This window comes from Castor canadensis, chromosome 13 (genome assembly GCF_047511655.1).
Source record: "Castor canadensis chromosome 13, mCasCan1.hap1v2, whole genome shotgun sequence".
NCBI lineage: Eukaryota > Metazoa > Chordata > Mammalia > Rodentia > Castoridae > Castor > Castor canadensis.
The window spans coordinates 57096767-57111747 of NC_133398.1; the positions used below are offsets into that span (position 1 = coordinate 57096767).

General features: G+C 38.5%; 1 protein-coding gene across 8 annotated transcripts in view; it reads left to right on the plus strand.

Annotated features, from left to right (window-relative positions):
* Positions 1-622: 622 nt before the first annotated feature.
* Nfib (nuclear factor I B) overlaps positions 623-14981 on the plus strand; it is a 442869-nt gene continuing 428510 nt past the window's right edge. For 2 of the 8 annotated variants that reach the window (XM_074051840.1, XM_074051842.1), the window contains exon 1: positions 626-741. In XM_074051840.1, coding sequence (XP_073907941.1) covers positions 646-741 — 96 coding nt within the window. In that variant the 5' untranslated portion in view covers positions 626-645. Of the gene's footprint in view, positions 742-14981 lie in introns of all 8 variants that reach the window. The other 6 variants (XM_074051846.1, XM_074051847.1, XM_074051836.1 and 3 more) reach the window with 5 other exon arrangements.

Here is a 14981-nt window from a genome sequence, read left to right on the forward strand (position 1 = left end):
TAAACTGCTTCCATATGTCCAGCATGAGAATGGAGTTTGTAGCCTTTGGCAACCTCAGCTGAATCCAGCTGCAGCTGCTACCTGTGTGTTCCACTGTGTGTGTGTGTGTGTGTGTGTGTGTGTGAGAGAGAGAGAGAATCTCATATGCTCATGGGTGCTGTGACATCTGAACCATGTTCCGACTGTGTCAATGAAACTGTTATGTCTTTGTTGGGGGACATATTAATTCTGAGCAATTACAGCTCCCTCTCCCCTCACTCCCTCCCACCCGCTCCCCTCCCTTCATCTGCTCAGCAAGGACCATGGACCATGTCAAACAATATACAACAGAGAAGAATGCAAATAAACTTTAGTCTGCATCGCCCAGCAAAGCAGTTAGCCGCCCACTTGCAAGATACTTAACTCTTGTACACATGATACACAAAGAACGCTAGCTACTTTCACCAATCCCTTCAGACCAAAAAAAAAAAAAAAAGGCAAAAGAACTGATCCTTGTCTTTCTATCTGTGAGGGTGCAGCTCCTTCTGCTAATAAAGGAGCTTTTCCCATGATGCAGTGTGATAAGGATTGGCCTACATGTAGTCCAGAAAGCCACCGCTGATGTTCCCTTGATTAGGTGTCTTATCTTCCATTGAGCTGCATCTGATGAAGGTTGCTGACAGCACGATGGCTGGGAAACCGTCAGACAGCTCCATAAGATGGCAGCTATGTTATGACATGTCAGCCAGGACCTGGTGGATGGTAAGTTTGGCATGATAACTTCTTTTTCCACTTACCCCCCCAAAAAAACTTTCCCCCTCCCTTCTTTCTTTTGAGCCCCTCCTTTATTGTTCCATGCACGTGTTATAAAGTTCGCTGCCGGCGGAAAGTTCAAGCTCAAGTTGTGGGAGCGCGGGCTGCCTGTGCACACCAGTGTGCTAGATAGGATTTCCCCACTATTGTGGCCACGGACATGGGCCTTCTTTTGAAAAAGGCAGTGTGGGGTTTTGTTCTTTTTTTTTTTTTGTTTGTTTGAAAAGAGAAAAAGAAAAAAATGCAAATGGTACAGTGGGTCCCAGGCTGGCTGCTGGGAAACATAGGAGGTAGGGCAGACAGTAGGAGACTGGAGCCTTCTTGGAGACTAATTGTTCTTGCATTGGTCTTAACGCGGAGCAATGTACTTCTTTCTTTGGCTTCTCTGAATAATGATTTAGATGGTGTATTGTATCATGTTGTGTGCCACTGCCTCATCAGTATGCGACTGTCCCCCACGCTTCGCCTTAATTTGGAATCCACCTCCCTTTCAATGAATACTGTAACTGGAGCAACCACTGATTACTGTGCCACTCAGCGTAATTAAATTTAGTTAATGAGGATATGCATATTCAGTTCATTATTTTTCTTTGCTCAGGCAAATGTGTGTGAGTTTGTTGTTGCTGTACCCCCCTCCCCATATTTGTCCAGCTGTAAATGTGGGGAAGAGGGAGAAAAAAAAGCATAAAACTTCAGGACACTGATGGATCCTGGGATTCAACTTTAAAAATAGTACTGGGAAGAGAGAAGTCCTAACTTTCTTTGACCGGAATGCGAGGATTAGAGGTGGTAGTTTGGGGAAAGGAAACGTTTCACGTTAAAAAAAGAAAGTACTACATGATAATATGCAGTGTACTGATTTCTGTTGTGTAGACAATGGTCTCTTGTGTGCACCCTTCCTCAGACCAGCACTTCATGACTATTAAGTTCATCACTGGGTTAACTCATTTGAGCATTTGCTTGCTTTTGCCATTTTCTTTTTATTGTCTTCTTTGTCCCTTGCATTTAGATCTTGATTATTTTGGCTTATATTTTCAATAATTATTATGCTTACTTCAAGCACTATGTATATTTTTTTTCCACAATGAGGGACAATGGCACTTTATTCTAGGTGGGGAGGGGTATGGCCAGCCCTGGTGGTCAGTTCATTCGCAGAGCCTGGTCTGAAAGGAGTGCCTTCCGATTAGTTCTGGTTTCTGGTGCTGCTAGGCAAGAGGCTTCTTATTCATGTGTTTGAATTTCCTGAAAGGTGGCCGTTATGGTATTGCTTCTAGGCTCCTCCTAAGAGCTCACTGCAGAGGTTTCACTGCTCGCTGGTCCTCTGAGTGCTTTCTCATTAATGTGAGATGTAGGAGCTGCATAAAACTTGTGTGACTGCTACTTGTTGCTGTTCTTTCTGTTCTGCACGCTCTGTTTCAGAAAGGCCAGCTACTGAAGGCGATTTTCCTCTCTCTCTCTCTCTCCTTCTTCTTCTTCTTCTTCTTCTTCTTCTTCTCCTCCTCCTCCTCTCTCCACACCACCTTTATTCTTGTTGGAGTAATTTTACAAGTGATATAAGATCTACAGTGGCAGAGTCTCTTTTGTGGTTGTTGGGTTCATGTATTCTCATTAGCCATCAGTACTGTGTATGTATAAGGGTGTAATTGATTCTTAAAATAACTGGTAGATATTTGGGGAAAGAGGTTGCAAAATATTTGTGTGAATGATTTGTCTTATGTGACTATCAAGGCTTGGAAGCGATGTTTTAATAGTTTACCCTACCTCTTGAAACTATCGTTTTAGGATGCCTTAACAAGAGGGTTTTTGATGTAATATTTTCATGAAATGAGACATTTTCTGTTGGCAAAAAATAAACGTTTGCTCAAAATTTTACTTGGAAAACTGAGCTCAGTGTGAGTAGTGTAAGCTGATCACTATTATTTTGTCATTAGATTTCATCATTCTACTGAACAGAGAAATGTGGTATGAATTCTATTTTTAAAGATTTGTGTAAGCTGATTATTTATTCTTTAAAATTATACCATTTTATTGCTTGTGAAGAATTTGCAGAATATGTATCCAGGTTTAGAGGTAAAATACTAAGTTAAAAATGTTTGCAAATTATTTTCATATTTAGCCTTTATTACATTACATGAAGAGTGTGTAAATTTCTTAATAGGACAATTCTGTTTTAATGAACTTTGCGAATATGGGATTGAAGTGTTTAAGAGATTATTGTTTAATATGTCATTGAAAACTTGGAATGGCAGATGCTTTGTGGAAACCTAATTAATCAAGCTAAATTATTGGTTATCTTTAGTAAAATATTGGAAGACAAAGAAAGTAAATGGAGGTTACTATAATATGCCTTATTTTTGACCTAAAAATATTTTAAAGATCTTTTAAGGTTTTTACAAACTAGTTTATTATGATTCTTCTCTCATCATGACTCTCATTCTTTCATTTTCACAATTACTCTGTGGTTTTTGTGTAAGAAAGGATATCTTATCCATATTTGGATTAATCAAATGAAATTTTAGTACACCAAAACCCGAATTCCAAAGCTGCAGTATTAAAGTGTGCCAGCAATTGCTTCCTGACGTATTGTCTGTTTCACTTAGATTCTCTTATTGTGTGACAATGATCATAAATTCTACTTGACAGGGAAAGAGCCCAAACAAGACATAGTTGTCCAATTCTACATCTGTTTTCCTTCTTAGATAGGCATGTTTTAGTAAAACAGAGGGAGGAAAAACATTTTATTGAGACAGCTAAAAATAAACAAATACAAAAAGAGTAAACCATTGTGTGTGTGTTGTGTGTATGTTAACTCTCATCTACATACGTGCAGGGCTTTTTTAGACGATACTCCTTACATGTTTCACTTCTTTCAGTGGCTTTGCATGTGACTTCTTTCAAGGGGGAAAATCATGTAAGCAGTTTCAATGACAGTTGGTTAGCTATATTTAGAGTTCTGTTGATGACCTTTTACATATTTAAAAATATCACTTGGAATGTATTAGAGCTATATCTCACCAATTGCACTATGTCATTAATGGTTATTAAAGAGACTATATGTTTCCCTTTCAACCACTGACAAATAAAATTAGCAGAAACAATTTTTGGACTTTCCATTCTATTTTATATTGTTTATTTAAAGCTCTCTGTAAGACTTATTAAAACTTCTTTGTTAGTTATTTGGAACTTCAGTGTAGCAGAGAGGCACCAGACATTATTATTGTTTTCTCTAAATTTCCTAAGTCTAATCCTTTGATCCCATTAGAACCAGGCCAGAACATGGGTAAGTTTACCTTAACCATGAAGGCTAATTATTTAAATATTAATCCATAAAATTAATTTGAAAAATGAATTGCCAGTCTCTGCAACTTGAAATTCTTTAAATATTAAATTAAATGGATATATGAGCACAAAAGTTGAACTAGATCTTATATTATCAAAGACACAAAGGTTATTCTTCGTTGAATACCAATCAATCTATTTAATTGTGATATATTTTTAATGTTTCTTGAAAGAAAATATTTTTTACTTTTTTGAGAAGCTGAACCAAGTACCTTTACATAATTTCATCATTCGTTCTAAGACAATGTTAATAAAACAACAAACACGTCACTTGTTTGACTGTTTTAATTCAAGATTTTGTACTTAATGTTCATTTTAATTAAATAACTTGACAACTAATATCAAAATATATATATATATGACCACATTGAAGCAACTATTTCTCTAAAGTCTTCCAGAAGTTGAGGTCAACTTAGGTTTAATATTTCTGTTTTTTAATTGATAATCCTAAAATTAACTTATCTTCTTAAAAATGTAACTTATTTTATTTTACTATAAGCAAAAGTTTCTAAACAGTCTAATAAATATGCTAAAAATATATATGAGAAAGCCCTTGCCCAACGTAATGACCAGACAAACAACCCAGATGATGTATAACCTAAGTTGTCTGTTAGGCATGCAAAGCTGTATCTGAAAATGAAATTTCAAAATTTATTTAATTTCAAGTATTTATTTCTAGAAATATAATTAAAACTAGCAGACACCACACAAATAATAACCATACTAAGGAATTACTGGAAGTTATTATGTCTATATACCAAATCTATTGGTAATATTTGAAACTATAAAATATATGTTTTATCAACAAATATTTGTGAAGCCCATATTATATGCCAGGCTCTGTTCTGGGTATAGGGGAGATCAAGACTGCCTTCCCTGTATGGGATCAAACTCATATCATGGTGTTACAGGATGATGACACCATCCTGTTCGTGAGAGTTTCTGGAGGGGTTTGGTTTTCCCTAAAACATTGGCAAATAAACAGTACATTTGCAGACTTGCCATTCATTGTCAAGGGTAGTCAGTACATCTTTCTTGTATGCTTTTATGGACTCATACATGAATGTCAACATTACCATCCTCTCTAAGCCATCTCCTGTGCAATTAATTATATGGATAAAGATTAATCATTTATTTCAAGTATTCTAAATACCAGTTTCTGTATAACCACAATGATGATGGTGAGGTCTGCATGAAAAATGATCCCAACATGTGTAAACAACATTACCTTTTTTTAATATTTCAGATTTTGTTGTAGACAGATTGGACTTTTTTCTACATGTCTTCCATGCCCGTATTCTTTAGGGATGCATTCTCATTTGTAATGCCATTTTAAATATGTAATAACATATTTAAATGAAAGGGCAGTGTAAGGAAGATGGGGGTAAAACACATTAATGTTCTTCTAAGGTGTTTTCTTACATGGGAACAATTTCTATTTCATTTTCCATGATTTTTTTACTTAGGTGTTTGCAAAAACAAATGCATGGCATAAACTTTGGATTAGAAAAGCATCTTTTATATCCTATCTTACTAAACAGTGATTAGATGGTTATTAATCCAACCAGAGAGTGAGGAAACACAAGTGCCTGCCTATCTTTTCCAGCTTTTTTTTAGGAAGTAAAGGGTTGTGTTCTCAGGGATTGTTATCTCTTCCATCTATGGGAAAGCTGGTGTTGATTTCCCAGTTTAGAGACTTGTCAACAAAGAGAGATATCTGATGCTCACAGTGTCATTAAAACTGCAGCATATTTCTGTGGCCTGGCTGAATGATGTCAATCACTACCTTTAGGCATTTTTTAATCCCCAAGGTTGTTATTTTGTGACATTTGCTATACTATGGTTTGTAACATATATTCTGAGGGGCTGAAAAAGTGTTCTCAGCTATAGGAAAATATACAGAACAGGAAAAGAGAATTACATTCCCGTGTTGCATTTCAATGTGCAAAACAGCCAGGATAGAGTCAGTACCAAAGTTCTTTTCCTATAAATTTCTGCTAAGGCATGTGTGTAGGTATACTACATGTTTCATTCACTTTAAGGAGTTTAAATTGTAGTGCATTTTAAATGCTTAGCGAGGAGTCAGGAGCATAGAAAGGACTGGGTGAATGTTAGTTAAGATGAGTAGTACTGTGTCAACTTCTACTAGGCATGCCGTGTAACAGAGCAGATTTAACGCACCACGTAACAGGCAGCTTGATAACCATTGTCATTTCTCACTGTTCTAAAATCTTCACCCAGCATTTCCCTAAAAAATCACTTTATTCAGAGACTGTTTTTCTTTCTTTCTTTCTTTCTTTTTTTACTTCTCATGTACTATGCTCATGTTCCAAAGTTACAACATAATGGATATGTTTATGAGCACAAGGCTGGATCCTGGGAGGTGTAGATTCGGCGACCTCTGACAAATGAATTTGCTCCTCTCGTGGCTGGCCCAGCCAGCTGTAGAGTGCAGATAATCCAACCTGTCGCGAGGATGAATGAGATGGAGGCACCTGGTGAGTGCAGTGTAAATACGAGGGTTGAAACATTCACCAGAGAGGGGCTAATCCAAGCTGTCACTATTTGTACAGGCGTGGGGCTGAACACTTAGTAGGTGCTTAAAAAATACCCCAGGGTGGGTGAGTTCACTGGAACAGTAACCTTTTCTATGGGCTTTCATAACCAACTTGCCTCTTTTTTTGAATTCACACATTTTTGTGGGTACTGCATATATTAAATGAACCATAAAAGTTTAGTATTTTCCATTTCAAATTGTAGCAGGTTTCTTAGAAGCAGAGCCTCCTCAAGTATTTTTCTATGCTTAACAAGATCTAATGGCTAATGTTACACATTAGCTTAATTTTAGACATTAAATACTATGATTTTAAGAGTAAAAGAAAACCAATGATCATTGAGGGGCTCTTATTTGCCAGGTGTTTGCCAGGTACTTGGGGAGGCAATTTATATAAATCATCTCATTCAGTCTTCAGCACAGCACAATAAAACTGGCATTACCAGCCCCACTCTGCAGATGGGGCCACTCCACCCTGAGGCCTAGCATATTTCTGAACAGCCCTCCATCAACAGGGGAGGGTGGGAGGGAGTAGCAGATTTTATGAAACCCATCAAGTCTACGGTTTGTTTCTTCCCAGAATCCAGTCACCAACTGCTTCACCCATGGGACCTGGGCTTGACCTCATGGTTGGCAACCATGCTAAGGTGTTTTTATCATTGCTTGTCCTTGCATCTGCCTGCCCTGTGGCTTCATTTCTTGTCTCTTCCTGAGACTCCATTCTGCCCTGTGTTCAGTGGTTCAGGAACATCACTCCAGACCTGCATCTGAGAACTGTAGCACTTCTGGAAGTAGAGGTGGCTGAATTCTTGGAAAGTGATTCCATTCATCTTTCCTCGAGGCAGTTAGACTCACTATAGTCATAAGCCATCTGGGGGAAATCTTTTGGGTAGCAGTTGACAAGCAAGGCATTTGCATTTTCAGGTTTTGATGATATCTGTTTACCCCACAGAGTGCTCACGAAGCTCCAATGAGATAATGCACAGTAAACAACTTGAAAACTGTGAAATACAAAACAAATCTCAGGGATATATGTTATTAGCAGGTGGTGTTAACCATGGGTGAGTAAAGAAATGCTTTCCAGAATTCTGGCAGTGTTCTGGTCAGTGATATGATGGTCAATTTCCACTAGGCAACAGAAAACATGCTCGTGTCTAAAACATCCGGTGATGTTCTTTGCAAACTCTTCTGCTAAACTGCAAAGGTTAATTTTTCAGATAACTAATGCATGATTAGTTTACCAATATCCCATGCAATAGCAATGATAATAAACCACCATTTACTTTGTAAATTTAATGGGAGGGCATGAAATAAGGAAAACTTCCAAAATGTGATGTTGCAATTCAACTCTTAAATTTTTTCATTATATTTTGCACTTTCATTCATACCATGAGACTCACAATCATTCCTCAATAAAGCTAATACTTTACTTACCTATATAATTGTTATATTATATAAAGTCTATATACCATATATAAATATAATGGGAAAGATTTACTTCGCGTGTAATAAGTAGCACATTATATTGCAATGGAGATTTTTTTCTCTTATTTTTTAAGATGTTAGAGGTAGCAATATCACCAGCAATTATTTGAGATGAAACACCCTAGCACAATTTGGTATGTTTTTATGGTATATGTAGGCTGTATTAGGAGTGTTTAATATGAATGAGCCCACTTTATTATACAGCATTTCTTAGGCATAGATATGAGATTTGTCTTACTTAATTGGTTAGCTGTGCAACTAACATTGGAAGCCCCAGGTCTTATTTACCAATCTTAAACAGTATTTTTTGCACAAAAGGCCCTAATAAATCACTGCCAGATTACACCAAGATTATTGCCCTCCTGCTTACTGATGGGATCTCCACAGGCCTTTCTGTTCTCAGGTGATAGCTGATGGGCTCCCAATCTGTGGCCCATGACCACCCCCTGGCTTTTTCACAATGAAATTTACTGGCAGCATCTTGGAATTGTGATGAAATTAGCAGTAAAGTTTTAAAGCTGAAGTTAAGAGTGAGAAGAAGCCCCTGGAAGTAAAAGCAGCAAATTCACATGTCATGGTCATTACTAATGAGCAACCCTGATCTTGGACTTTCTCAAATCTGCCTTTAGTACAGTTACTAGGACCCTTCAGAGAACTGGAAAAGGCTAACGTATTTGGGGGAGAGGATAATGATCAGGTAAGTTCACTATGGAATGCGTGAGGTTTTCGTTTAGTTCTTAGTTTTGATGAAATAAAGTTAATTTAAGAGAATTGTTTTCCACTCTAAATTAGTTTCCATTGATTTTTCTTGTTTGCAGTGTTATTTGCAGCATTAGAAAGGCCTCTGGCATGGACTGGCATTTTCACGTTCGGTGTTTTGGTTAGGCTTCAGGGGAACAAGCCAGGAATAACAGAAACTTGAAAGGGAATGGACAGGATATTGAGGGACAGGGATCTTTGGGAAAGTGAAAAAGAAAGTACCCAAGTACTTGTTAAGAAGTAACTTCTTCCACTGTCCACTAATGGGGGGGTGGGAAGGAAGGGGTAAGGGAGAGTAACAGAGTGGGTTGAACTGACCAAAGTAAAGGATATTCACAGCTGAGATACATCGAAAAACCCCTTTAAACATTGACTTTGGAATTAATAATGAAAGATAGCACTGTAAAATATGTACAGTGGGGAGAGTACTTATGGGAAGGGGGAGGGTGAAAGGAGGAGATAAAGGTTTACATGCATGAAATAGAACAATAAAACCTCTTGTAATTGCTTTAATTGGGGTGGGGAGGGGTGGTGGAAGGAGATGGTGGGGGCGATCTAACCAATGTACAATGCAAGGCTATTTGAAATTGTCACAACAGATCCCCCCTGTACAATGAATATATGCTAATAAAAATGGGGAAAAAAGAACTGCTTCCAAATGATTTTGGAAAAAGGGATATTTAAAGTGGGAAAAAGGGATATTTAAAGTGGAAAAAAGAAAATAATCTCCTTGGATTCAGCTCTGCTTCCAGCACCGTTAGTTGGTGTGTGAATAAAAACAGAGCACACAGCCTCTCACTGCCAGGATCAAGTGAGCTCAAGATTATAAATGCTGCAGCCCAGCGTTCAGTGTGTGGGACGTCACCTGTCTGCTGCTGCAGGACCCTAGTTCCTTGGGGCTTTTGGGTAACAAATTTAGGAGAGTGTTCTAGAGATCCCTGACAAGTATTAGGTCCCTTTCAGCCAGACACTACTCAATCCAAGATGTAGCTCCATGGCTAGCAAAACCTTTTGCTTATGTGGCACTCTTGTGCTTGGCGTCAGTTATTGTAGTGGGAAATGATGGGGAGAGGCACAGGAGAGAAAGTTGCCTGTGGACCGTGACTTTTGCTCCAAGCACTACAGTCATTTTTATGACCAGGAGCATTGTTCCCCCTGCAGGCTTGAAGAAGCAGGGAAAGAGCTGTGAGAATAAGATGAGAATTCACTTTGCCTTCCAGGCATCTTCAACAGTTCCCACCAAGTTTCAGGGTTTGATGGGATACTGACAGCTAATCTGGCAGATGAAATGCAGAGGGAAATAAACTTCATTTCTCCAATTTGGACCAGGGAAGATAAAGGTGGGAGAATATGACAAGAAATAGTATCACATATGCCATAGAATGACCCAGGACAATAATTATGCTATCTTCCAGTAAACAGGTATTGTTGATAGATCTGAACGATCTCACACAAACTTCTACCATCTCTAAAGTGTCTTCTAGTTTTCTCTTAGGTAAAATCAGAGTCCACTATGATACAGGACTTTAGAAGAGACCATAATGCCTTCCATCCATAAATAGAAGGAATAACACTAAATTGTCATTTTATTTTTCCAATAAGATATTCATTATCTTATGTGGGGACATTCATTTTATTGGCACCAAAGATGTTTATAAATGGAACTCCACATAATACAAACCACATGTTTACGTAGCATGAATTTTCAATCAGTTTACACATGCAAACGCTGGAATATTAATGACACATGTTAGCTTTTAGTGGGAAAAAAGCCAACAGAGCTAATTTGATGCATTGATCCTTGGGACCTTTGCACAGATGTGAACCTTTGACTTCATCACAAGTGATTTAGCTGACAAACAGTAGCTTGTAATAATTGTTGCACCATCATAAATTAATTAAGAAATCAATCAATCTGTTCAGAACCAGCAGTCTAGCCACTTTTGTCTGCTTGAGCTGCTTCCCTTCACCTTACTGTTGTCACATGTGCTTTTCTTATCAGACACTTTGAAAACATGTGCTTGTGCCAGGTTGGCTTTTTCCTAAACTTTCATAGGGAATTCTAAATAACAGCATAGGTGTAAGGAGATGTTGCTATGTTTAAGGGATCAATATCCTCTAAACTCCTGGCCATAGGACTGTCAATGGGTAACATGAGTAATTATTGGGCATTTCAAGTGTTTCAGCCAACACCATCTCCCCAAAGAAAATATTGAACTAGCATTCTGGTCCCTTAGCAATTAGGCTAAGTCCTTCAGGGACTGGGTGATTGCTAAGGTAAAAGTTCCCAGCATTGTCCAAAGAGATGCTTCTTTGATTACATCCCCACCTCAAGTCCATATTTTCAAAGACTATTAATTAACAAATTGCACTTGAACTGAGAGATGTCATTGCAGTTTCAGATACCACCATGCTTTAAGCACTCCTGTATATCAGGTTCTCTCTAGGTATTTTGCATGTATTATCTTACAAAAGGTGGACAACACTAAAATTATATATAATTCCCGTTTAATAGCAGAAAACACTGAGTTGCAGAGGATTTCAGTAGTCCAAATTTACCCAGCTAATAATGGGCAGCCCCAAGGTTAAGAGCCACTACGATCGGAAGCAGAGAGCTTTGGAACAGTGTGCTACCTCTCATGCTACCACATAAAGTTGATGTACATCTAGCCAAAGCAAAGGAGTTTTAGTTAGATGGCAAAACTATCTGGATAAAGCAGACCGCTTTTTGAGAGGCTTTGTAAAAACAATTAAAAATAGTTCCTGGATACCTTTCTTGAATCTACTGTCAAGGATCTTTTTTGTGCTGCTCAATAAAGCCTTCGTCCTGTCAACTCTGAAGCCTCATCCACCTGTTTTTAAAGAGGACATCACTGCTTTTGTTTTGCTTCCTTTTCTGGTCCAAAATCAATTGGGGCAGTAGAATGACAGATACCTTGAGAATCTAAAATTCTAAATAAACGTCCCCAAACTGATCTGTAAGCATAACCAAGCCATTTGACCTCTGACCTCTCAAGTAGCTAGGATTACAGGTGTTAGCTGTGACTACTTTTTTTGAACTGCTATAAGAAGCAAATGAAATGTGGTTTCAAACATTTTGGCCTTTCATCAATTATAACTTAGCACACATGTTATGGTATAGAACTAACAATACTCATAAAACAGTCTTTACTCTTAGTAATTAAAATGCACTTTTAATAGTTTTTCTTACTCTATTTCATTTTTTTTCATTAACTTGATATTTTGACACAATAATGGGTCATGACACATGGCTTGAAAAAAATACTGGTGCATATGGAAATTCCCTGTGGAAGTTAAGTTCAATAGCCTCCTAGAAGTGCTTCAAATTCTTGGGTTTTGAGATCTTTCATGATTGGAACCCCACCTTTTGAAGGAATTTCATACTCTGGGGAAAGGTGGTTTTTTAAGGACTATGGTCTTGGTCTGTGATCCTCTTGTAGAACATTCTACTGGGGTGTTCTCCTTTGGACTACTCCAAGTACAGAAGAGCCAGTCAGCCCCAGGAGAAAGCAGATAGGCCATAAAGTCTGTAATGCTGCTGGGCTGGTGCCTGTTCACAATGCTTGTTGAATTCTTACCTTTGCTAGGGAAATTAGAGCTATTAGGACAGAGCCTTAGTTTGTAAAGACTGTGGTAGACTAAGACTCAAGAATTTGAGGAAAAATATGCTACAGTGTTTAGTGTTTAATTGCCCACTAAAAACAAAGAAATGGCCTTTTTGTAAAAATCAAAGCAAATGGATAGAATGGGTGTTTTCCTAGAGTCCCCCCCTCCTGTGAAATTTTTAGTAGAAGGGAATCCTATGCCCCATGTAAAGTAAAATCTATTGTACTTTACATAGTCTTATGTCAATGAAAGAAAGTTAAAAATTATAAATAAGAAATATTTGTTTTAGAATAGGAAATTCATATTCTTGAAAGCTGTTTTGTGTGTGTGTTGGGGGAACAGGAGTTTGAACTCAGGGCTTTGTACTTGCAAAGCAGGTGCTCTACCACTTCAGCCACACCTCCAGCCCAAATTCATTTTCTTATCAGTCTGCATTTTATAATGTTTAAAACTAGAGAACTGAGGGGAAGCTATAATTAAAATGGGAGAGAGAGTAGGGAATAAAATGACTCTGAAGAGTGTTCCATATTATGCTGGAGAGCAGAATAGCATCATGACTGAGGGCTAGGGCTTCCAAGACCAGAGTACCTGGGCTCAAATCCCAAATGTGCCACTGACCAGCTTGAGAACATGACTTAAGCTCTCTGGGATTCTAGTCACAGGGGTAGTAACTAGTTGTACTTCGTAAGATTGTAGTGAGGATTAAATGGGATCATACACATAAAGTAGCAAGTCCTCACAGTCATATTAACTACCTGCAAATAAAATATAATCACAATGTTTTGCAATAAAATACTTTACAATAAATCAGGTATGCAAATAAGGGAAGACAAAAATAGGTCATGAAAACAAAAACAACCCCCTCCAAAAAAAAAAAAAACCCACAGAAACTGCATTTGAGCAAAGTGATTCCATGTCAAGCCAATGACTTAGGGACAAGTGAGGAACTACCTCAACTGAGTTCCACAGACTTCACTTATTTGTGCTGACAAGGTGATTTCCCCTGAGCTCCTGTCCATTTTAGTCTATGTGCTAAATGTCACCTACTCCATTTTCCCCCAAACTCAAAGGTAAACATCTAGAGAGCAGAGACCTGCTCTTTCTGTTTTCTGTTTTCTGGTCTCAGCTTCTCCTCCTACTCCCCAGCACTCTTGTCCAGGGGGATATTCCCTAAGACTTGTTGGATGAGGTTGAACTTGCCCCAAGTTCCAGTCTCTTGGCCCATTATTAGCACACTGAGAGTGCAGGACACACAATTTATACATAAAGTCTGTCCAACTTTTCATAGAGGCACCCACATATAGTTATAAATGAGATGCTGTCATAAAAGTCATGTTAAGACATTCAATAGAAACTTCCTAATGATGCCTTTTCAAAGGACCTATCAATGACAGCTTTGCCCATAGTGTGCCAGGTGTGAATGGTGTGTGTATCCAGCAGGGACTAAGACTCCCCTCCCCCAATCTAGAGGGGAGTTGAGAGCTGGAAGTAAGGCCTGGGGCTCCTGGAGCACCAGTCGGTGGTGGAAATGCCTTCTCCTTCCTGTTCCTGAACCCTTTCATTTTCCCACTGTTGTCAAGGAAGAGAAAGAGTACTTTTGCAGTGTTCCTTCCTTTATGACTTGTTTCCCTCTTCTCTCAGTCTTCCTTTCTCTTGGGCTCCTTCCCATTGTTCTCTCAAACCCATAAATTGCAGGTCAGAAGTAGTGAGGTTGGGAGTCAGGATTAGAGGTGGGCCTGACAAATCTTTTCCCTACTGCTCCTTTGAATTTCTACTCCCTTCTACCTCACTAGTCCTCACTGATTTTACCATCAGACAATAGTAGACCTTGATGAGAGGTGATCAATGTGACCCTTACCAGCAGTGGGTCTATCCATTTGTGGAGGGTAGCTCACAGAGGTACAGATAAGAGGCAGGGAAATTAGCTTGGTTTTCAAGGCAGCCTTGCTAGCTGGCTAGAGCAAGTCAAGAGATGCTCTGTCCCTAACTTTAAATACCTGTCCTCTGTTGCCTATCTTGTCCCAAACCTAGGGTTAGGTGTTGAGGAATCCTCCACCACTACACAAAAATGTGTGTGACCTTGTCACTAGCATCTTATCATTTTGAACACCATCTTTATAATGATATAGAGACCTGACCTTGCAACTTCTATCAACACTGGACTTGCAACTTCATGAGTCTATTCATTCTGCCACTAAATTGTCTTGGAGTATTTACAACAGATGCTAGCTAAGACAGACTTAGCTCCCTTCTTCATGGAGCTTACATCAATGTGGAAATTCAGTGTCATTTGTTGATAAGGGATGGCCTGTTTTGGAACGTCATAGTATAGGCACCATTTCTCCTGTTGCAAATGAGGGAGAAGAAAGGACTGATTCCCACAGAAGGAACAGACATGTTCTGGACATAGAAGACATTGTACTGT